At 48.7% G+C, this 21,355-nt stretch overlaps 1 protein-coding gene across 1 annotated transcript; it reads right to left on the bottom strand.

Moving 5' to 3' along the window:
- Window positions 1-12,195: 12,195 nt before the first annotated feature.
- On the bottom strand, window positions 12,196-19,557 carry TNFSF4 (TNF superfamily member 4). Its single transcript, XM_086752905.1, has 3 exons — window positions 19,360-19,557; window positions 14,129-14,171; window positions 12,196-12,548 (listed from the first exon to the last, which is right to left on the bottom strand). The coding sequence occupies exons 1-3, from the start codon at window positions 19,555-19,557 to the stop codon at window positions 12,196-12,198; spliced, it is 594 nt and encodes a 197-aa protein (XP_086609031.1).
- Window positions 19,558-21,355: the final 1,798 nt, after the last annotated feature.

A 21,355-nucleotide genomic window follows, 5' to 3' on the forward strand; every position in this document is an offset into this window, starting at 1 on the left:
CTCCCCAGGGACAGGATGCACACACGCCTGGCTGGCACTTGAGACACTGTGACAGGCCCCTGGCTGGCTCAGCTGATGGGCTGGGACCTGAACAGCCTCTCCTGCTAGGAGTTGTTTCTACTTGGCAATTTGCAAACCCGCTGTGCTGCTAGAAACCCCGTGGCTCTGTGTCAAAAGCTCCTCTGAAGGAGTTTCCTTACTATGTTTACTTAGCAGATGGTTTCTGAGCTCTATCCAGAGGAAGGCGAGCAGGGTGGAAATGCCACAAAGAAAAGCAGGCTGGGATCCCTGCCATGCACCCGAGGCAGCCCCTTCTCCTTTCACGTTGGGCTTGCTGAGGAGCTGGGGGAGCAATGACCAAGCACTAAGCAGGGGCTCAACCAGGGGATGGATGGTTCTGCCACCCAACACCCTGCAGCCTCCCCAGTGAGCTGGGTTGCTGCCTACCATCTCCGCTCGTTTGCTTTTTGCCTTCGCAGAGCTGAGTTGCTGTTACAGCTGTCTCCAGCAAGGTTTAGGAAAACATAAGTCATCCTCAGCCCAGATCAGAAGCAAGGAAAAAAATCCAGCCCTCCAACTCCTTCACAGGTTATCACCTCAAAGCTCCCTGGGTTTGTGCTTCCTCATGCAGGCTTTCTGATGCCTGGGGGATGTCCTGGACGGGCCCTGTAGCTTGTTTGAAAACCCAGTGGAAGGTTCCCTGAACTATGTGAATGTCTGGTTTCACTGAAAATTTGAAAAGATAAAAAAGGAAAAACATCTTCCCCTGCTCCTCTTTGCAGACAAAAATATCAGAAATTCAGTCATTCCCATATGGAATGTTTTGGTTTGCTCTTATGGTCTTTATTTGTTTGGTTTTGGAACCACCATTGTTAGTTTTGAAATGAAGCCTTATTTTGACATGAAACATGGAAACATTTAATCTTGAAAGGAATTAACAGAAAGTTACTGCTTGTGGGAATGTGACTGCTCTAATCTGAATCCAAATTACGTTTGCATGATGTAGTCCAACCCCTCAAATGATTTATTGAACTACTGAATTGCATTTGGAGGAAAGAGTTTGGTGGTTGCAGCAGAAATTAAAGGATTTTCATCCAAATCAAGTATGTTTGCTCAGATTAAGAACAGTCACAAACCTTTTCCTGAAACCTAACCCATGAGCAGACCTTTCAAAGGCATGATGCTTGAGAGACTGCATCAAGAGGCACCGCTTTCTGTATGCTCAGCCCCCTGCTCGCAGCCCAGCACACCAAGTCTCTCCCTGCCACTGGGCTCCTCTCCTTCCACTCGCCAAGTCCCAGGCCCCTCTCCCCATCACCTCCTCCATTGCCTCTCTCGATCTATCACTGCGTTCACCCTTCTTATCCCACCTGAGATGCTCCGCATCTCAGTGTGTCAGGACTCCTGCAGGGACTTAAACATTTGAGTTGCGTGTTGCCCAGGTGTGCTGGGAGCTGCTGTGCAGGACGTGGCCACCTGAAGACTGGCATTGTGGCAGTGGTAGCATTGCCAAGCTCCTGGTTGGGTGGATGGGCAGCAGTAACAGCTTTCTCCTGAAGTTCACCCCCAGGAAAGGCACACTGTACTTTCCCACAGGCTTTTATTTGACAGATTTTAGCTTGCGTTGTTTTGTTGGTGGGAGAGAAGGGTATAGGGATTATGTGTTGGGAGTATCAAATAGATGATGAGTCAGAATTTTACATTAATCATCCTTTACCCCTCTGACAGCAGCTTGCCTTCTGCGTGCCCCTACAATGATACAGGCATGAGTGAGTTTCTTTCTGAAAAGAGCTGGGAAAACAAGGCAATTCCCCCAGGCACAGCACACGAGGGAATACAGCCAGCAGCTGACTGCAGCTTACTTGACGTTTCACACCTCACTGGTGCGTGGAAGGTTGAAAGTGAAAGGTGACCCTCTCTATTTGTTTAATCTGCCTTCTCTATTGACTTTCAGAACAGAAAAGCTGATTGAAACTCAGCCAGAAGAAAAATTACAACTTCAGTCAGCTTTGTAGCCATAGTGAGGTTTTCTGCCCAGCCCAGAAACCGATGATCTGGCATTACCAGTTGGCACCTGTTGCATCCCTGTTTAATTATTAACCTCCTTCAGAAGCCTTTCCCATCAATCTCCCCTGGCAAAAGGACAAAAACCTCTTTTCCTGGTCCTCTTGGCTAAGGGAAATGTGATTTATGAGCTCGCAGAAGTGGGCAGTTTGCTGACAGATCCCAGCTGCCCACTTGACAGCTGGCAGTGCTCTACATGAGAGTGGTGAGGGCAAGGAGAGGAGGAGGAAGCAGGAAAGGTGCAGCTGGAAAGGGGGCGGATTTTTGTTTGCAAACATTCTGACTTCAGGACATCCTAGGAAAATGATGCAAGAAAGGTCTTATGATGACAGGGCAGCCTTACAGGGCCACGACATGTCCCCTGCTCCTGCTGTCATGCAATCCTTTGGGAGCTCCTGCCTCCACATATTTTATTTACAAAGATCCAGATGTTTTCCCACACATACGCCACTCGCTGTGTTTACACTACCTACCGGCACATCAGGTGATGTTCAGTCCTCAGAAGCGTAGGGACATCTCGTGCATCCTCTTCCTCCATGACTGCCTAGGATCATTGGGACGTATTGTGGTTAGGAGCCTCTCTATTCAGCCAGAAGTTCCCTGAGTAGCTAATTTTCTCATCCTGACATGATTCAGTGTGCCTGTTCTCAGAAAATGCTTGTTTCTTCTGACGCTGCTCAAGTTCTTCAAGTTGCAATGCAGATGGAGGCAGCGGGAAACCTCCATTCCCAGGGAAGCTGAACCAGAATTCAGCTAGTGATGTTTGCCTGCCTTTGTAGTGTGGTGTGGAAGACAAGCAGCAGGCACCATTCAGCCTGAGAGAAAACTTGCACCCAGAATCAGGCCTCTCTCATTGCTATATGACAGCCAGCTACAGCCTTTTGGTTGAGCCTGTGTCACTATGCAAACATGATGGGACATGGAGAAGAATAAGCTAGAGGGGCCCAGCTGAAAGGCTGTGATGGGTGGCACATCCTTCATGAATTTTGCTTTAGGCCCTTTTTTGGATAAGCACTAATACCAGGTCCATGAACAGAGACCAGAACTCCAATCCTAACCTCGCCTTACTCATACCTCTTGGTTTAGGCCCACAACGGCATACCAGCTAGCAACAGGAAGGCTTCAACATGGCTTTGCCTGCAGTATCCTATGGCCTGCTGGTTGAAGATAACTGGCCTCCAAATTAGTAGGACTCAAACACTGATCTCCAATGGTGCTGGCATGCAACTACAGGCATCCTGAAGCCCAAGTGGCCAGTGGGGATCTTGGGGGCTGTCTGAGGAGTGGAAGAAAAGATGATGGCTTCCTCCTGGTCCTCTCCAGTCTCCTTAGAGGAGATGGAGGTGTGGGAGCAAGGCAGCCTGGATTGCCCTCTGCAGGGCTTTGTAGGCACCTACCTCTCCATCACTCACAGAGGGGAAGCAAGGTTGCCCTCTTGGGGCCAGGGGCCTGGCATTTGGGGCAGGGAGTGCTCAAGGTGGGCACCGAGAAAAGCCTGGACTCCGTGGTAACCAGCTCTCTGGGGTGAGGCCAAGTTAAGCAGAAGTTTCAAGGCCAGGCTGGACGGAGCACTGGACAACCTGATCTGGTTGGAGATGTCCCTGTTCTTTGCAGGGGGGTTGGACTGGATGGCCTTTAAAGGTCCTTTCCAACCCAAACCACTCTATGATTCTAAGTTCAACACATCCTGCCATGGTGAGTAGTTACATTAACAACGTATGACTGATACTTATCAGAGATTAATCCAATTCTGCATACGCAGCAAGACAGGGGATTGCGTAGGAGGTCACTTTGTCAGGCAGAGTCACGCTTTGTGGGGACATCTGTGCTGTCACAAAGCTCGGCGGGAGGGGACGTTTCAGGCTGAGGCCATGTGGGGCTGGCCAGGAGTGGGCCTGGCAGAGAAGGGGACAAAAGCTGTCCTGAAACACGACAAGTGCCCCAGGGACCACCACAGCTCTTCCAGCGTGCTGCTCGGGAGCAGTGGTGCTAATACGACTTTTAAAGCTCTAACTGCCTGTCGCGAGCGCTGCCCTGCCGTTATCGGATTAATCAGTGCTGGAGACTGGAATCTGACAGCAAGCACAGCCTGGTGCTGGAGGCAGTGTATTTATGAACTGGTTGTGGTTGCACCGACTGCTGTCTGAGCTGTACGGTTGATGGAGAACTTCCTTAACTGCTTGTCTGAGGGTGACTTCTGCACATTGGCTTTTTGTGTTACCTCTTGCTGCCTTTATCAGTTGTCTGGCTACAAAGAGAGCAGAAGCAAGCGAGACTTTCCATCATTTTAACAGTGTCAGAAGGTTTGCTGCAAGCCCCAGTGGCTGGTCTGGCATTTCAAGCTGTGGAAATACACTGTGGCAATTCAGGTCCATTTTAAACAAAACTGGGAGGCTGGGCCTGAGGTTCATTTTCCCACCACGTTCCTGAATTCACATGCCTTGCCATTTGCTGAAGTCGGTATTACGGGAGCTGTGAGGAACAAGTGATATGCCTGGCATATCTGCATGTGTGGTTGAGGATGAAGCAAGGTCTGCAAGCATTGCAAAACAGGCTTAGAAATAGCTGAGCTGAGATGGACAATCCCAAGTACGAGAAGTGCTCAAATATTCATGACACAATATCTGTAACCGCAGTTCCCGCTGAATCTGTCTTAATTAGTTGTTGCAGTTTCCTGGGTTTAGACAAAATGCAAGTGTAAATGTATTGCAAGAATGATACTGAATGTACATGCATTGGAAGTATTTTAACATGCTCATGATGTTGGTGATGCTGGTTAGGAGAAGGAGGAAAACAAAGTTTCAGACCCCAAGGTCTGACTCGCTGTGCTCAGGCTGGGACAGAGGATGTGAAGCAGGGCAAAGAGGCTCTCACATGCCATTGGAGCCTCAGTGACCAGATAGTCCTCATCTCTCGAGGAGAGAGTTGATGTAGGCAAAGCCACTCATTCAGAGTTACGCTACGGAATTCTAAAGCCAGAAAACGTTTCCCTCAGAGTGGGATTATACTACAGGCTTAGGCCCAAGGAAAAAGTACATAAGAAGTGCGATATGTGATAGGCATCACTGCTGAGCAAAGCCTGTTAATCAGTGTGCCTATGCGCGTGACCCTCGACGGATTATTATCTGGGCATCTTTCATTGCTGAAGAGAGAACAGTGTTCTTTCCTTATGACTATATGACTTGTGACTATATCCTCTGACTGATCTAACTGGTTTTTAATCCAAATAACTTTCATTTAAAACTCTGTGATTTTACAGCCTCTTGGTATGGTGTGTAGTAATTTGTAACACAGTCACTCCTGACACTGCATGAATTAGTTCTTGGCCTCGGGGTGCTGCTAAGCCAAGATACTGTCCCAGCCTGCAGGACAGGATGAGATGTCCATCCCCAAAGCCTTCCAAGGCATAGTATAGTCCCTGAGATGCCTGTGGCTCCTGGCACTGCCAGGCTCTTCTCTCCGCTCTCCTTTCAGCTTCATTTGTAGTCCTCGCAAGCTGGAGAGCTGCCTGCTTCTTCCTACGTTCACCTTGTGAGCAACCACTATCTGTAACAGCATTTTTTTGGAGGCTATCTGAATCCATTTCTAATGAAGGCTGCAGGTTTGTCTGTGTGCCTTCTCGTAGCACCAACCTGCTAATTCAGTACTGACTGGGCTTACTCTGTATGGTCTCTGTGGCTTTCCGGGCTTCCAAAACTCCTAGGGAGCAATGTGTGCAGGAGCAGTGCCAGCCAGCAACAAGCAGGATGCTCCCAGCCACAGGTCACCTGCAACGCTCACCTGCAGATCACGAGCTTGCACCCTGACACACGCGGAGGAGCTGCTTGTCTCTCGGCAAAGTCGTCTTCGCAATCTGCTTGGAAAACCCTTCAAACCTTTCCCCACCAGGCACCCTGAGCCAGTGTCGCAGCTGGCAAGGCACCGCCTTTGAGCTATTTGCGAATGGTTTTAGCTACAGGCAGCTGTTGTGCCTTCGGTCGCTGTACATATGCTTAGCCTACCTCTGCACTGACTGTGGCCGCAGGGCTGGTTTTTGGTGATTTTGTCTCTCTCTGCTCTCAGCTCTGTTTACAATGTGAAGCATGGCAGTTGTTAATGATGCAGAAGTTGTTGTTTCCACTACGCTCAAGTTTTAGTTACTCTTCTCTGGTTCTGACACAGTTTTTTTTTTTACACAGCAGTGTAGCACTGACCTAAAATCTTGGAGTATTTATGGCCTGCTTCTTGAGACTAGTGACTGGTGTTCAGCTCAGACCATCCCCCCTGCGGCGCAGCCCTTGCTGATGGCCACAGCTTATCTGGTCCAAACTGCACGCAGATACCTGGGAAGGTCTGAAGGGTCAGTGGAGCGTCTCTCCATCTGTTATTGCTTTTTTTTTGCTGTTATTCTTACAAACCCAGGCAGGAGGCATGAGTGTATGTGACTGTACCCACAACAGCAAGGAAGAGAGTCCTGGCTGCTTTCTGGTATGGGGCAGCTGAGGTCCCTGGCTGCATCTGTGACAGCGCAGTCAGCACAACTGTCAGGATTTGGTGTGTGGGCTGTGAAGCACTGGCACGGGAAGGCAGCGCCTGCCCCTGCTTCTAGAAAGGACACTTCTTGTAAAAAGAATCAAGCATAACTCGAGGCATACCTGGGAAATGACTTGAGTTATTGCAGCCAACTGGGATGCAGTGAGATTTTTCTCATGCAAGCTGGAACGAATCTTTTCTTGTAAAGGGTGGATACGGCTGGAGACAATCTATAATGTGGTCTGGAGGCTTTTCAGAGTTGGTGAGCAGCCACCAGAACTAGTCCTTCACATCATCAAGAGTGGAACATATGAAAAGTTAAATATATTTCTTGTTGGCAGGTGTGTTAATGTACTCTGGATTTATGGCAAGTGATGAAGGAAGAAGCAGATCAATCAATGTTTCAAAATGCTGCACGTAACCCCCAAAAAAATCTGAAACCCTATGTCATCTGTGTGTCCCCATTGAATGTATGCGTGCTGCTGACTTTCTGTGCTGGTGAAAGTAAGCCAAATAAGCAACTGTTGGCAGTAATAGAAACCTTAAATGGCCAAAACAAGACAAAGGAATGCAAGTCCTTCGAACTCTGAGATACCACCAGTGATATCTTGTCTTAGGGGTCTACTTGGTGATGAAATTATAAAGTTGCTGTGTACCTTATGAACCAGATCCTATGCTGGGTTAAATGTTTGTTTATCCTTGGAGATGTGTGCAATACCATTTTTTTCTTTATACATAAACCAAATAAGTCTCTGGATTGCCAGTAAATAGTTGCGAATTTGGCCTTAAAGCAATCATTAGGAAAGTACATTTGTGCCCGCATCAAGTTTTGCTTTGCCTCAAACCTTGTCCTGTTTACTCTCTGAACACTGATGGACTACCCAAGCATCTTGGCCAGAGGCCCAGCTCCATGCCCCAGTGCCTTGGCTGGCCACCAAAGAGCAGTGTGGGCTACCAGCCCCAGCAAACTGCAGAGGCAGAAAAAAGTGCAAGCCCGGGAAGGGGAAGTGCATTTCTGCTTATGAGCAGCTCTAGCTTGTAATCCCCTTTTACTGAGTGTGGGCTTACAGGAGAAAACGCATCTTTAGTCCTGTCTTCTGTCTGTCCTACCCCATGGTCCCAAAGTCCTAAGTGTAATCCACAGATCTGCTACCAGCATCGCGTCTCTCCTGAGCTCTCCTTCCATCTGCTTGCCTGAGCTTTCTGCCCACCGTCCTTCCCTGCACTCAGCTCCCCTGGGACAGGTCAGCCCTGGGATGCTGAGCAGCTGCCAGCAAGTTGGCTCATTGCTTGGCACCTTAGTGGAGAGACGTGCCTTCAGCCTCCACCCTGCTTGCCTGGGTTGCTAGCCCTTTACAGCCTTCCTCATCAGCTTAGAGAACTGAGCAAATACGCTCCCCAATCCTTCCTGGCCTTAGGGTATACAAGGCTGCAAGTGGCAAACACGAAATCCTTCTGCAGCTCTCTTGCCACTGTCCCTTTCTGACCCGGTACCAACTCCCCTTCTCCCAGTCCCCAGTGAGCGTTACTCAATTTGCTTTACTTGGTGGACTAGCACATAGCTGGAAGCAAGCATCCCTGGGGCTGGATATCATTGGAAAACGATAACCAACTGTCAGCTCAGAGAACAGCTCTACGGGCTGAAGGTACAGATGTTGCTGAGAAAAGTCTAGTAAGTCAAACCTTCCCAACCAGTTACTGCAGGAGACTTGGATTTTATATCATGCTTTCCCATTTTGATACTTGAAATATGGAAACTAAATTCCTGTACTTTCTGCTGAGTTGGGCAGTACTAGCTTTACAGCAGCAGGATCGATTGCACTTTGCCAAGCGCAGTACAACTTTCTTGTTCTCTCTTGCTAGTGAAGCAGGCATTAGCTGTGACTCATGCTGGCTGATGAAATGTAAGTGGTGTCTAAAAACCACAGGCTCATTATCCACCATTACTGGTAACCACTTGCGGTAGAAAAGGAGATGACTTTTGAAGGGACGTGAATGGAGTTTAAATTAAATGTTTTCCATTGCCTGTTCTTGTACTGGTGTAAATAGAAGGAGCCCCCATCCCATTCTGGTCTGCACTGCCTTCGGTAGTGTCTTCTTGGCTGGAGAACAAAAGCCCTGTGGCTCCGATGGGGGCAGTGAGGCCAGCTCATTCCTCGGGGGTAACCGCAGCTCTTACACCAGTGTTCCTCTAGAGTTAGGGATTGTCTCCAGAAAAGCCTAGTCCAGCCTTGCACTTCAACACCTTCAGCTGCAAGGAGCTCTGAAGGGTGACCTAAAACCTCAGTGCACTGACCTGGTTGAACAGATGCAAGATGTGACTTTAGCACCACCTATGAGCTCCTACAAGGCCTTAACACCCCAGTAACAAAAAAAAAAAATAATGTTTCTCATATCAAAGAGACTTTTAACCTTGGTTAAAGGAAGGAGATACAAGCCAGACACAAGCAGAAGCTGATGGTATGGAAGCTTAATGGTGAGGATAGTCAGTCCCTCAAGTAATTAATCTGAGGAACTGAATTGTTGCAACCTTTCTTTCAAGACAAGTGCATGTACATGTTAGGTCAGTCTAGTTCAGCCTGAAAGTGCAGAGGAACCTGCACGTGAAATGCCCTCTCCTGCTCTAAAGAGAAAGAAATGGTGCACCCTTGGAAGGTACAATCGATTTGTGTTTATGCTTAATCTTTCTTGCTGCCCAGTGCACCCCTGTCCACACCACTGACACGGCCTGCCCTGCGTTAGCCCGCGCTGGGAAGCACCAGCACCACACTTGGGGAGAGCTGAAACGGAAGCTGAGATGTAAAAACCAAACTATGCGAAAATTTCATATTGTTTTCATACCAGTGAAAATGTCTGCTCACTTCCCCGTCCCCAAGGGACACTGCAAGCCCAAAGGTTACAAAGCAAAGTTTTATTAGCTTTTAGGAAGGGAAATACATTCTCACTTCAGCCGGGGAGCGTGACAATCCCCAGCTTGGGGGCAGGGTGCAGCAGCCCTCGGTTCCAGTGGCAGGCAGAGTGACCAGAGGTAAAAGCCCAAAATGTTCCTTGCAGCTGGGGAGGAGCATCCAGTGGGTGCAAGTCAGCCCACAGTTGCTCAGTCCCATGATGAGAAAAAGCCGCTCCTTGGTACTGCATGAGTAACTGCTTCAGCCACAGAGGTTTCCCCTGGGGCTGTGGCCTGGCCTCGGGTAGGGAAGTTCATTAAACGTGGCAACAGCGTAAAGCATACGGAAAAGCTGTCCAAGACCTGGAAGATTTCCTCTAGCTGTCTTTGGCACCTGAGCCTGCAGGAGCGCTCAGGCAGGGCTAGGTTGGGCAGGGAGCCGAGGCGGGCGGCAGTGCGGTGCCCGTGTAGCAGGAATGCTCCAGGGCACCGGGAGCATCTGCAAAGAGGAGCTTAGCACTGACAACCCAAAGTCTGAACCCTTCACAGTGTTTCTAAGAAATCTAAAGTAACATTCTTATGCCTATAGTATAAATACATAAATACTTTTAACAAAATACTTTGGAGTGTACAGCTAGCAGTGAGATGCTGAAATGTTGCTGGAGTTCACTGGTCCCAGGTACTCGACTTGCCCTTGAAATCTGCCCCACTTCAACCAAAAATACAACAGTCACTGGCTGTGCTCAGGTCATGCTGCCCACAGCACGGGCAGCACAGGACTTGTCTTCGGCAGCCACAAGCTGTAATGAGAAGAGGGATGTGCAGCCTATGATCACTGAGAGAAGTTTGACTTCAGCAGGAGCCAAGCAGGGTGTGCGTGGGTACACAGGTGCATCGTGGAGGTCGTGCTTGTGAATCTCTCTCTGGTGCATTCCAGTATGACAAGGTCTACTTGTGCTCTCCCCCGCTCCCCCCCACCTGACCTTTTTCCCGTAACCCTGCTCCAGCGATAACCACCAGTGATGTTGTGATGGAGGCATCTGGTTGTGATGGAAGCATCCGGATCAAAGCAGATTCAAAGGAGACAGATAACAATACAATAGCCAAGGACTAATTTATGGTGATGTGCTCACCTAACCACAGTGCTATTCAATGTCCAACTGAAGCCAAATTTGGGAAAAAACTAACACCTGCAGTTATATGCAAATATGATTAGGAGTTAATTATCTTACTCCATAAATAGTGAGTAGCCCAAGAGCCCTTTGAGTTCTCCTGCATGGCAGCAGGCTGCATGCTAGGATCTCCCCTTGAGTAGGGACAACTCTTGATGTTACTCCTTGAGGTTGAGAAAATCCTTATCACATCAGAGACTTGGTAAATGAAATGGGGATAAGAGCGTTGAAACATTTTAATCTTAGCTAAGTTGACTGATTGTTCACGTATAATACTTTAGATATAAACCGTTGGCCAAGTCTGGGACTAGGATTGGATCCAGGTGCACCTAGACTCCTCTTTGAGAAGTTTAGAAAGTAAGGAGGTCCTTTCTGAACCTCATGACTCAACAGGAGGGTCTCCCTGACAGTTTTGTCTGACCTTGTTCTCTATGCAGTAAATAATCAAGTCTACCTTGCCATTGAATCTTGTTAAACCAGTGTCGCATTTACCATTTACTATCAAACTCACTGGTTTATAACAAGAAAGTATATTGTTGCTTCTGTCTTCAAAATGAAGTGCATTGCTCCATCTGCGACACTAGTGTGAGGCTCATGGGAACCACTGGAATCCTCCCAGAGGAAAGGATGCGCAGACCTGCAGATTTCACTTGGTCCATTAGAGACAACCCACCAAATCCAGAGTCTTCATGTTTTTCCCAATTTTTATGTGCCTGGATCATTTTTGGGTCAAGCCAGTCTGTGTGTGTGTGCTTGAAGGAGATTATCCTTCAACTTAACACTTTCAAGAGCTGGTGTCAAGATGCAAATGTCCCACCAGATATCCACTCAGCTCAGTAGTAGTCTGCAGATAGCCAGAAAAAGTCAGTGGTCCTCTGCTCTTAAAAGGTGCTCCTAAAAACCTCATAGTCACTGCAGAGCCTGCAATTCTGCTGTCCAGTGCAGAACTGTTAGCTCATTTCGAAATACCGCCTTCCTTTTGTGGCCTTTATCTGTCAGACAGCACTTACCAGGATGACTGCAAAGGAAGTCCTTTGCCACCTCTCCCCTGTCTCTTGCCTTGCCAGACAAAGGTCTGTGGAGCAGATCTGTTATCCTCCTTCTCCAAATGGCTTCAAGACACTTGAGGTATCTTCCTGATTTACCAGACTTTTATTTTAGCAAATATACAGTGCATTTGTACTATATACACATATTGTCAAGTAAACAGAGAAACCCAGGGCTTCTCTGAATGTGAGCTAAGCTGAGGTGACTTTCTTTGGCTTTCATTTCTCTTCTCCTCAAGGGCTCCACGCATCCCTCTCTCCAGTGTTAGAAAGATCCATCCTAGGTAGCAAAACAGCTGCACAGAGCTCCAAGGAGATGAACATGGAACGTACTACATAAAGCCTGTTTGCACTGTGATTTATCTGCACTCCAGCTGAGGCTTTCTGCAGCCCCAAGGAGGGAGGCTAGAGCAGTCTGCCTGTACAAGTACAGCCTGTGAGAACAAGCCTCCCACAGGCAAATGGATGGGTAGGAAAGGCTATACTTTACATGTCGAATTCCATACGTCATCTTCTACACCGAGCAATTGAAGGGACTTAGTAAAACCAGGCTAAACGACAAATCCGCGATGGTGGCGTTGAAGCTGGTCTGCAGGGTGATGATATCTTGATCAAACAAGTAGAGCACTGTGGTTATGTTCACTGCATTGCTGCTGTCCTGGACAGTTTCCTCCCAGAGGGTACTGCTCGTCGTCTTGTCCGTCTTCTGCAGTGTCAGCTTCAGCAAGTCCAGGTGAGTGAAATGGACCCCGCACTTCAAGGACGCTAGGTAGAGGCCATCACAGGTGATCATGATGGAACCATTTCTGATCTGAATAGAGCCTACTTCAGCAGTGAGATTCACGGCCACTCCTTTGATGCTTTCACCTGTAATGGAAGAAAGCAAAGATCCCACGATCATGTCATCCCATGTAATCAGACAAATGTCGTCTTGGAAATGGGTTGTTTTATATGGACTGACTGCAGCAAAGGTGGAAAATATAGGAAAGGAAGAGAGTAAACTAGAGAATAGGGCAGACTAGAGAATATCATCTACTCTAGACAGGCATCATCTACAGTGGAAATTTCCAGGTTCCGACTCTTCAGCAAGCTGTGCCTTTTGGACCACAACTCCAGTTTATATGAATTATTCCTCCAAGTTTCTATTTATGCACTATTTATTTACTGTATGTCTTACTTAAAATACAGACATGTAAGTAAAGCATCTCTCTCAGTTCAGGAAGCAGAGGTTCCTAAAAAGAACAGAAAATACAGATAGTAACTAAGAAGAGGAAAAAGTGTTCAGAGCTGGAAGGAAGAGAAAAAGTGCTTTCTGTGGAGATGCTAGTAACCTAAATTCTTGTCTTTGGGGTTTTTTGTTTGGTTTTGGGTTGTTTTTTTTTTTAACAGAAGACAGGATAAAAGAACAGCATAGAGACAGAAATAGAAGAAATGAACGCAGAGCAGAGTCAGGAGAAATTAAACCAGAACTTATCAGGAAAGATTTCCTCTTGGAAGGAGCAATAACAGTTCACCGGGCTATGCTGGAAAGGTTTCCCCGCTGCGCTCCGGGGTTTTCAGCACACCCACTGAAACTCCTGGGACCCAGGGACCCAGAAGGTCTCCCGGTGGGCAGCACGGCCCCTCCGGGCTGAGGCCAAAGTTCTCAAGCTTTTTCTCTAAGAACATGGGTTTCTATTAGGTTAGACTCATTGCTACCTTGCAATGTTAACTGCAAGTAAAACCATCAACAATATTTTTAGTACGATTTTGAAAATTGTAATATTTGCTTCTATCATTGAGGTATGTCACCAGATAAAACATTCAGGGTCGTCAGCAGGCAGAGTACCGCTATTTCTGCTACCATGGGTACACTCACTCGCTCTTCCCCAAGAAACCCTTTATGTTTTCCAAAAACCAGGAAATCCTTGCCTTGTTTCAGAAATACCCCAAGAGCACGCTGCGTGCACTCAGTATTCTCATTCTTTAGCAGAGTGAAAGCTTTTATTTTTAGTAGGTAGGTAAGGATTGCAGAAGTCTGTGCAGATTTGCGGGTTTTTTTCTTCCGCTCTGGGCAAAGCATTTTTGTTTGGTTTGGGCACTTTGCAGCACTGGGTCGGTTTTGGCCCCTCTCCCCCCTCCGGACAGCTCTCCTGGCACCTTTCTCCCTCAGCAGAAATACCCATTGCCGTCCCACGAACAGCTCAACCACCTCCGCCATTTTAGGGGCTACCGGTTGCCACGGCGGTCCGTGGGCAGGAACCCTCCCTGGGGTACCAGAGTACTGGGGGGCGGGTTACAACCTAGGGAAACCAGGGGAGCCTTCTGGGGGTACCGGTGTCCCGGGGCCTTCACCCTCCCCGCCGCAGGAACCGCTCTGAGGAGCCAGCCGGTAACTGGGACAACGCTGTGGAGCTGGCAGCCCTCCCGAGGTGTCCCCCCCCCGCCCTGCCCAGACGTCCACCCACCTGTGTAGCGGATGTGGGTCCACAGGATTTTGTCGCTCCGAGGCTGAAAGAAGGAAGAAAAAAAAAAAAAAGAAGACAATAAATGCTCGATAATGCCCCGGGTGGGCCCCTTGCTGCTGCTGCTGCTATCGGTTTCATTTTCCCCACCGGGACCGGGACCGCGCCCCCGAAGCAGTGCAGCCAACCATCCTCGTCGCTTCCTTTTATTTCGTTCTTATTATAAAATAGGATTTTAGAGTGGTTCTTAGCCAGCCCAACTTCCAGCCTAGTGCTGAGCCCTCAGGAGCGCACCGGCTCGTGTTGGTCCCGTTTAGAAAAACATCCCGGTGAACACAATCGAGTCAGACTGGAGTAGGGGAGAACCTTGGGGTGCAGAGCCTGCGCTGCATGATTCACTCACCCCTCGAGTCACCCACCTACAGCCAGGGGTGCCTGTTGGCAGAGCAGGGACCCAGACGCGCCTGCTCTCACAGGGCGCTGAGAGGTGGGTCTGGCTTTATGGTTCCTCGTACTTTAGGGCTGGGTGTTACTGGATGCGTCTCTCTCACTGGCTCCCTTAGAAGTGCATTAAGACACTTTTAAAATCGATTTGCATTTTAGAACAGTAAAAGTGAATGCAAATGCAGAAGCGTGTATCTTACTGATCAGATACGCAAAACACCAAGCTTCTGTATTAGATTTTTAAATCTGAACTTTGCATCTCAAACTCATCTCTCGTCTTAACCACAGGAGGCCCAAATCTGCACTCTCTTCACAACCACAAGTCTTCAGCGTTTTGCCTGATTAAAGAGTGAAAGGTTAGGTTCGCTGCTCTGTGTTCTTTCCTTTACCTGTGCCATAGGTTTCCCAAGGGAGAAGGTGGGCTGGTGAGCTGTGTGTTGGGGTGACTTTCATGTATTTGGCCTCATGTTACAGGAACAGAGCAGCCCCTTTGCTCTGGGCACAGGGAAAGTGTTGGAATAGAGTAGAGAGCCAGCGCAGACATGTAAATCTGCAGGTTCAGTGCTGCGCCCTGGTACAGGCAAGCGGCAGGGGAAGGAGGTTGGAGCCAGGACACCCTATGCGGACTGTGTCAGAGGGTGAGGTGGGTGCTGGTGGTGGGAAAGGTCTGCTTTGACGTCCTCTAGTGCTGCCATGGCTGACTGATGCTCTGCTGGCAAAGCTGGATTTGACTACCAGATACAAGCTTTTACTGCACGCTGGCTCTGGCGGAAATACCTCCCCTGACATTACTGATCCCATCCATTACCTCAGCAGCTTCAGTCTTACACTTTTTCTTTTTCTAGGCACCTAAGCACGTGAGCATTTCACTCTTTGGCTCAGGCAGCCTGGATTTCTAGGTAGTTTCCCAACAAGATGATAGCATAGGACCTCTCAGCATAGGACCGCTGAGCTGCTGAGGTCAAACAACATCCACTGCAATCTGTCCAGTCTGGCCACTGATGGACAGGATGTATTAGACAGGTTGGGTGACAAACTTGTAGCAGTTGTAAGAGTGTTCTGGTTTTGTTAGTGAGGGGGGGCCTAAGGTGGTAGCTTCTGTAGGAAACTGCTAGAAGTCGCTCCCCTTTGTTCAGTGGACTCGGCCGGGCCTAGGGCGGACCCGCTGCTGGCCAAGGCCGAGCCAATTGGTAGCAGAATGTCCCGTGATAACGCCTCTGCGATAACGTATTTAAGTAGGGGAAAACAGGAAAAAGAGGAGAAGATGTGAAGCAGCTGAGCGGGGGGCAGAGAGGGGGAGGCGCGAGCCTCATGGGCCTTGCAGGCCTCACCCTCTGGCCTCCCGCCGGGCAGCTGACTGGGCCCAACTCGGCCCGGCCCGGCTGCAAGAAGTGGAGAGGAGATGAGAAGTGAATAAGATGTAAAAAGGATCCTGAGAGGCGTCTGCCAGCCTGTTGTGAGGAACGGCTGCAGGCGCCAAGGTCAGTTCAGAAGGAGGGGGAGGAGTAATATGGCTCCTGGCCAAGATTCCTCTGCAACTCGTGGTGAAGACCATGGTGGAGCGGGTTGTCCCCCTGCAGCCCATGGAGGTCCACGGAGGGGCAGAGATCCACCTGCAGCCCATGGAGGACCCCACGCCAGAGCAGGTGGAGGCCTGAAGGAGGCTGTGGCCCGTGGAGGGCCCGCTGGGGCAGCTGTTCTAGAGGGACTGCACCCGTGGAAGAGATGACCCACGCCGGAGCAGTTTCACGGAGGACTGTGGCCCGTGGGAGGGACCCCACGCTGGAGCAGAGGAGGAATGCGAGGAGTTCTTCCCCCGACGATGATACAGCGGCGTAAAACAACGCGTGATGAACTGACCGCGACCCCCATTCCCTTTTCCCCCCCCGTGCCGCTCGGGAGGGGAAGGTAGTAGAGATAATGTTAAGCCCGGGAAGAGGGAGGGGTGGGGGGAGGTTATCTTGTTCCCTGTCTCATTCTCCTGCTAATTTTAGAAAATAAATGAATAGTTTTCCCCAAGTCGAGTCTGTTTTGCCCGTGACGGTAACTTTAAGGATTTCTCCCCGTCCTTATCTCAAACCTTGAGCCGTTTTTCTTATATCATCTCCCCCTGTTCTCTCGGAGGGTGGGGGGAGCGGGAGAGAGACTGCGTAGTCTGGTCCTGATCAGGGCTGAACTACGACAAAGAGTATCTGCCTGCTTGTCATGAATGTGCATTACGTGGGGTTTTTTTCCATCTCTTTGCCCGTTACTGCGTGATCTCAAAGTACCTTGCAATTTTCTACTAGTAAATTCTGCTGAGGAGAGAGTGTACTGGAATGGTGTCTGGAATGGTGTCCATGAGCTAGTAACAAAGTTAGTCTTCCCTCTTGGTCTGTTCTGCCTTCTTATGGTGTGCAAGAAAGGACACCAGAGAGGTACTCCTTACTGACTGCGTCCGATTTCCCCGTATCATTTACACAGAGTTTCCACAACGTTTTTGCCTCCTCTGGATCCCCAAACGTGAGACCTCCTCCTATCTGGGCCATTTTATCTAGAGCCATGCCATGTGGCAGAAGTTTCAGGAATAGGTTTGTACTGCACAAAGCGCAAATCTCAGGGGACTGTAGTGACGCGTGCTGATTGAGAGGACCGTTGCAATCATGTGCCTGACTCCCTGTGTCATACAGATTGCAGAGGACTGTGTAGTGGAAGCGAGTTGTACCTCCTCCACACCAGGAGATCGTCACTGGGGGGTTTCACACCCCCTGATTGCACCTTATGCGGCCTGCCCATGGCCTGGTCCCACCTGCTGTGGCAAGAGGAGGTAATTCCAGCAGAGATGGGAGCTCACAAGCCTTGCCGATGTGAAAGCAGACTATTACTGCCTTCTTTTTTTAACTGTTGCTTGTTTGGAAATCATAAGTGACAGAAACCAGATCACTGTCCCTTTTTGTTAAGCATGGTCTGGGCTGCAGATGCTGACTTCACTGAGCACGTGCCATGACGTTATTTTCGCAGAATAGTCCAGGGGCTTTTTAGGACTGTGAGCACAATGGAAAGTAATCAAATATGGTCTTGCTATGAAAAAACAGAACTACTGTCTTGCTATTAGTGTGGCACTCTCCAGCCCTGGAGAGCAGGAGACTCTTCTGAAGAACAAGGACAGCCTCTTGGTTGCTGCCACGGACCAGTGCTCCCAGCCTGCTGCTCTGAGGCTGCTGTGCCCCTACTTCCATAAGGTCCATCTCCCTAAACTGCCCTGAGAGTCAAGCCAGATTAGTACTGCTGCCTCTTCTGTAGCCATTCATGTGCCTGGTTCATGGTTATCCCACTGAGCTTTGTAATTCCAGTGCAATGCAATCCCTTTGTGTCCAATCCACGAGACAGCTCCTGCACAGCACGGTGCAGGACACCATGGTTATCTGCTTAAAATATAACTGAAGCTGGTTCTGAGCCTGCAGTTAGCAAGTGTTTAAAATGGAAAAGGTCCTCTGGTGACTCCCAGGGCCTAGACTTTTAATCTGCTGTAGGCACTGCTCCTCGAGCACCCTGTTTCAGTTGTTTCTGTTGGGGAAGGGAAACTCCAAGCGTGTACTGTGTCCCCTCCTCAGCTGCTGCTCTCTTGGGTTTGTAAGGCTCACAGGCAGCAATGCCAGTGCCTGCCATCTTTCTCTGGAGGAGGGGCATTTGAGTTAACATTTTTACAGAACACAGAGATGCTGAGAGATGAGGAGTCACAACTGGAGTGCGACCCAGAAGAGGTTTCTGCATCTCAAGCAATGTGTTACCTTGCCCTTCTCCATTGGCTTCCAGTGCAACTTCTCTCCCCCAAAGTAGCAGAAGAGCACTGAACTGAATGAAAAGTATTATCTTTCAGTGTTATCAGGGTCATTGTTCTGCAGTTTAATAACACTGTAAGACTCGAGTCAGTGAAACTTGTGCAGAGCCTCAGAGTTTCATTAAACAGCAGAGGACCCAGAACACAAGGCCATCCCTCCCTTGCGTGGTTACATGGCAGGCTTGCTTCTCTGCCACGTCTAAGTGGGAGGAAAGAATGAACTTTGGTAAGATGAAGCACAACAAGCTTTGAAGTGGTACATAGCTCCTGGAGAAGATGTGGGAGGAGAAGTAGCTAGTGTATAAGCGGCACTGAAATAGCAGTGAAAAGTTGTTGACAATCCACCAGCCTGCAAACACGTGAAAGAGGCAAATGTGTTTACTGTAATTTTTGCTAAAGTATTCTGATTTTTAAGCATCTACTACTCTTAAAGCCCAGTATATGTGCAGCCTGAAGGTGATGAAATATTTCAGAGGTCTTGCTAGAACTGTCACAAGCTAGCTTGCTTTCTAACATATCTGCCTGTACATATAGTGCATTTTAAAACTTCAGGAGGTGTTTATGAGCAACGTGGGTTCTAATTCTTCCACGTTGCACTTGTTGAAAGCAAGCATCCACCCAGATGATCCCATTTAATTAAATGGAAATACACATGAGTCACTGCAAGTAGGGGAGAGAGCCAGAGGGAGGCAGACCTCCCTCGCCCAGAGGCCCATGCAAAGAGCATTCTTGGAACGATCCTGCTTCCTGACGACCTCTCCCCAAACTCTGCAGTGGGCAATACTGAGTGTTGTTTTGAGGACAGGTAATGTAAAAAAAAAAAAGAATGACAATCATTAAGGAAAGGATTAAAAACTTGTGGTTTGAACAGGGATAAACCTAAATGCTTTTTTCTTTTCTTATTAAAAAAAAAAAAGCCCATACAAAGCTTTACAGGCCAGCAGACAATGGGTTGAACATGAGCTCTTACCGTTGAGGGTTGCAGAGAATCTATACCAAGGTAAATCAAGCAGGCAAGCAGTAATATCCACTGAGCAGCTGCGGACACGAGGTGCAGTGTGTTCCTAACCTGTCCTCTTTGCCAGCTCTTCCACTCATCCTCCGCAGGTTCCCTTTCACGATCCTTCTGGTCTTGCTGTCTCAGCTCTACGTGTGGCTGTCCTTCCATGTCAGCTGGGCTGCCAGCAGCTGCTGGGGAAGGGGCCAGGAGCGCCGCAGCAGCCTGGAGGAGTAGAGGACAGATGAGTTAGGTGCTCCTGTCCCAGGAGCAGAAGTGAAGACAGTGCCTTCAGGAGACTGCTTTATGCACACAGAGAAGCAGGCGGGGGAACTTCTTTGTGACTAATCTGAATTTCCCCTTCCTTCCTTTCTTTCTTTCTTTATTTCTTTTCTTTTTTCTTTTTCTTTTTTTTTTTTTTTTTTTTTTTTTTTGTGCGTGTGTGAATGTGGGGGCTGATTTATTGCATCCCAGTTCAGTTTTGAGTAAGGGCCTTTCAAAGTAGATGTGTTTATGTCTTTCATAGTTTCAGCTGTGGATGTCTTGATATGTGATGTTTCCAACAATAGCTAAGAGTTGGGTGGACAGTGCTTATCTTCACTCAGTCTTTTGTCAGTAAAAGCTCTCATCTTCCTGTTCAGCCTAAGGTGGGGGGTTTACAGGCTGGCTCCCTCCCTTGTTAGCAGCATATAATGCTGCTGAAATCTATTTTCTGTACAGAAGCAAGGAATAGGAAGGGATGTGGGACAGCATAAAGAACTGGAGAGAAAATATGCACTTTCCATTTCTCTTTGCCTTTGTCTTCTGGCTTTAAAGCCATGGGATACTGCATGAAGCCTAAGAGGGAGAAAATGGAGAAGTGCTCAAGGAACATCCCTTTTTGCACATGCTGAAACGTGCAGTCCAGAGAATGCACTCAGAGGGGCACCCCTGGGCCATCCAGGCTTCCCTCCTGGAAGAGGATTGCCTGTCCCTTGTGACACCAGCACCTCCCCTTCGCTTGGTCTCCTTGTGACATTTGCTCATGATGCGTGGAGCTGCTAAATGTCAGTTATCTGCAGCACAGACCATCTCCTGTGCTTATTTTGGGTGACAGGCTTTGCATCATTTTTGGGTGCAGTCCAGCACTGCTCTTTCCATTGCTCTTTTAGCCAGATTTTTTTTCAGTTGTAAATTAGCATATCATGACTCAAGTCAGATGCTGCCTCCTCCCGGTGAGGATCGAGCCTGTTGGGAGTGTTACCGTCTGTCTGTCTTTCAGGGATGAGTTGTCAGAAAGTTTCCCTTCCCCAAAATGTGGTCTCTCGACCTGTCACAAGGCACATGTCCTGACAAACATATACTCTACATGCAGAGGAAGCAAGAGTAATGTTCTTTCATGTGTTTTTCCATCTAGGCAAGGATATTTCCTATAAACATAAACCAAATGAGTATAGCGGCTGGGTAAGCAACCTGCCGCGAGGACACCCCACTCTAACCTTGAACCTTTCTTGAAAAATAACCTCAAGTTGCTGGTAGCTGATGGATTGAGTCAGGAATGTACTCTGGTGTTTGTCTCAACAGCAAACTCAAAGTCGTGGGAAGGTATTGAAGAGGGTTCAGCTTTCCCATTTTCCATTGGCTCTTGAGTGCATTAAATTCTTGTCTTGCTTTCAACAGTGGCCACTCTCCAGGCCATGCTGGAGCCCCTGGCTGAGCCCCAGCCTGATGAGGGGCCCTGGGAACAAGCCTAACACTCCTTCCTCATCCAAGAAATATGACTGGGGCCGCAGCAAGGAGAGTCTGTTGCTGCCTCTCAGCAGTTCCCTCTGATTTGGACCGTGAGTTTGGAGGTAGGACTTTGATACCTAGCAGTCACACAGTGCCGGGGAGCTTGGGCAGCCCCGCGTCAAGCTCAGCATCAGCCAGGACTGGGCTCAGGCTTGGCCAAGCTCTGCAGAGGAGTGAAGTGATGCCTTGGGGTGCTGCA

This window comes from Chlamydotis macqueenii, chromosome 8, assembly GCF_036417535.1.
Source record: "Chlamydotis macqueenii isolate bChlMac1 chromosome 8, bChlMac1.mat, whole genome shotgun sequence".
NCBI lineage: Eukaryota > Metazoa > Chordata > Aves > Otidiformes > Otididae > Chlamydotis > Chlamydotis macqueenii.

What these genes read in the sequence shown, in the direction of transcription:
- TNFSF4 (XM_086752905.1), bottom strand. Translation starts at nt 19,557, where the DNA reads ATGGAAGGACAGCCACACGTAGAGCTGAGACAGCAAGACCAGAAGGAT. An exon ending in ATTCTCTGCAACCCTCAACG is followed by an intron (nt 14,172 to 19,359) that starts GTAAGAGCTCAT and finishes TCCTTCTTTCAG; the next exon opens with CCTCGGAGCGACAAAATCCT. An exon ending in GACCCACATCCGCTACACAG is followed by an intron (nt 12,549 to 14,128) that starts GTGGGTGGACGT and finishes CTTCCATTACAG; the next exon opens with GTGAAAGCATCAAAGGAGTG.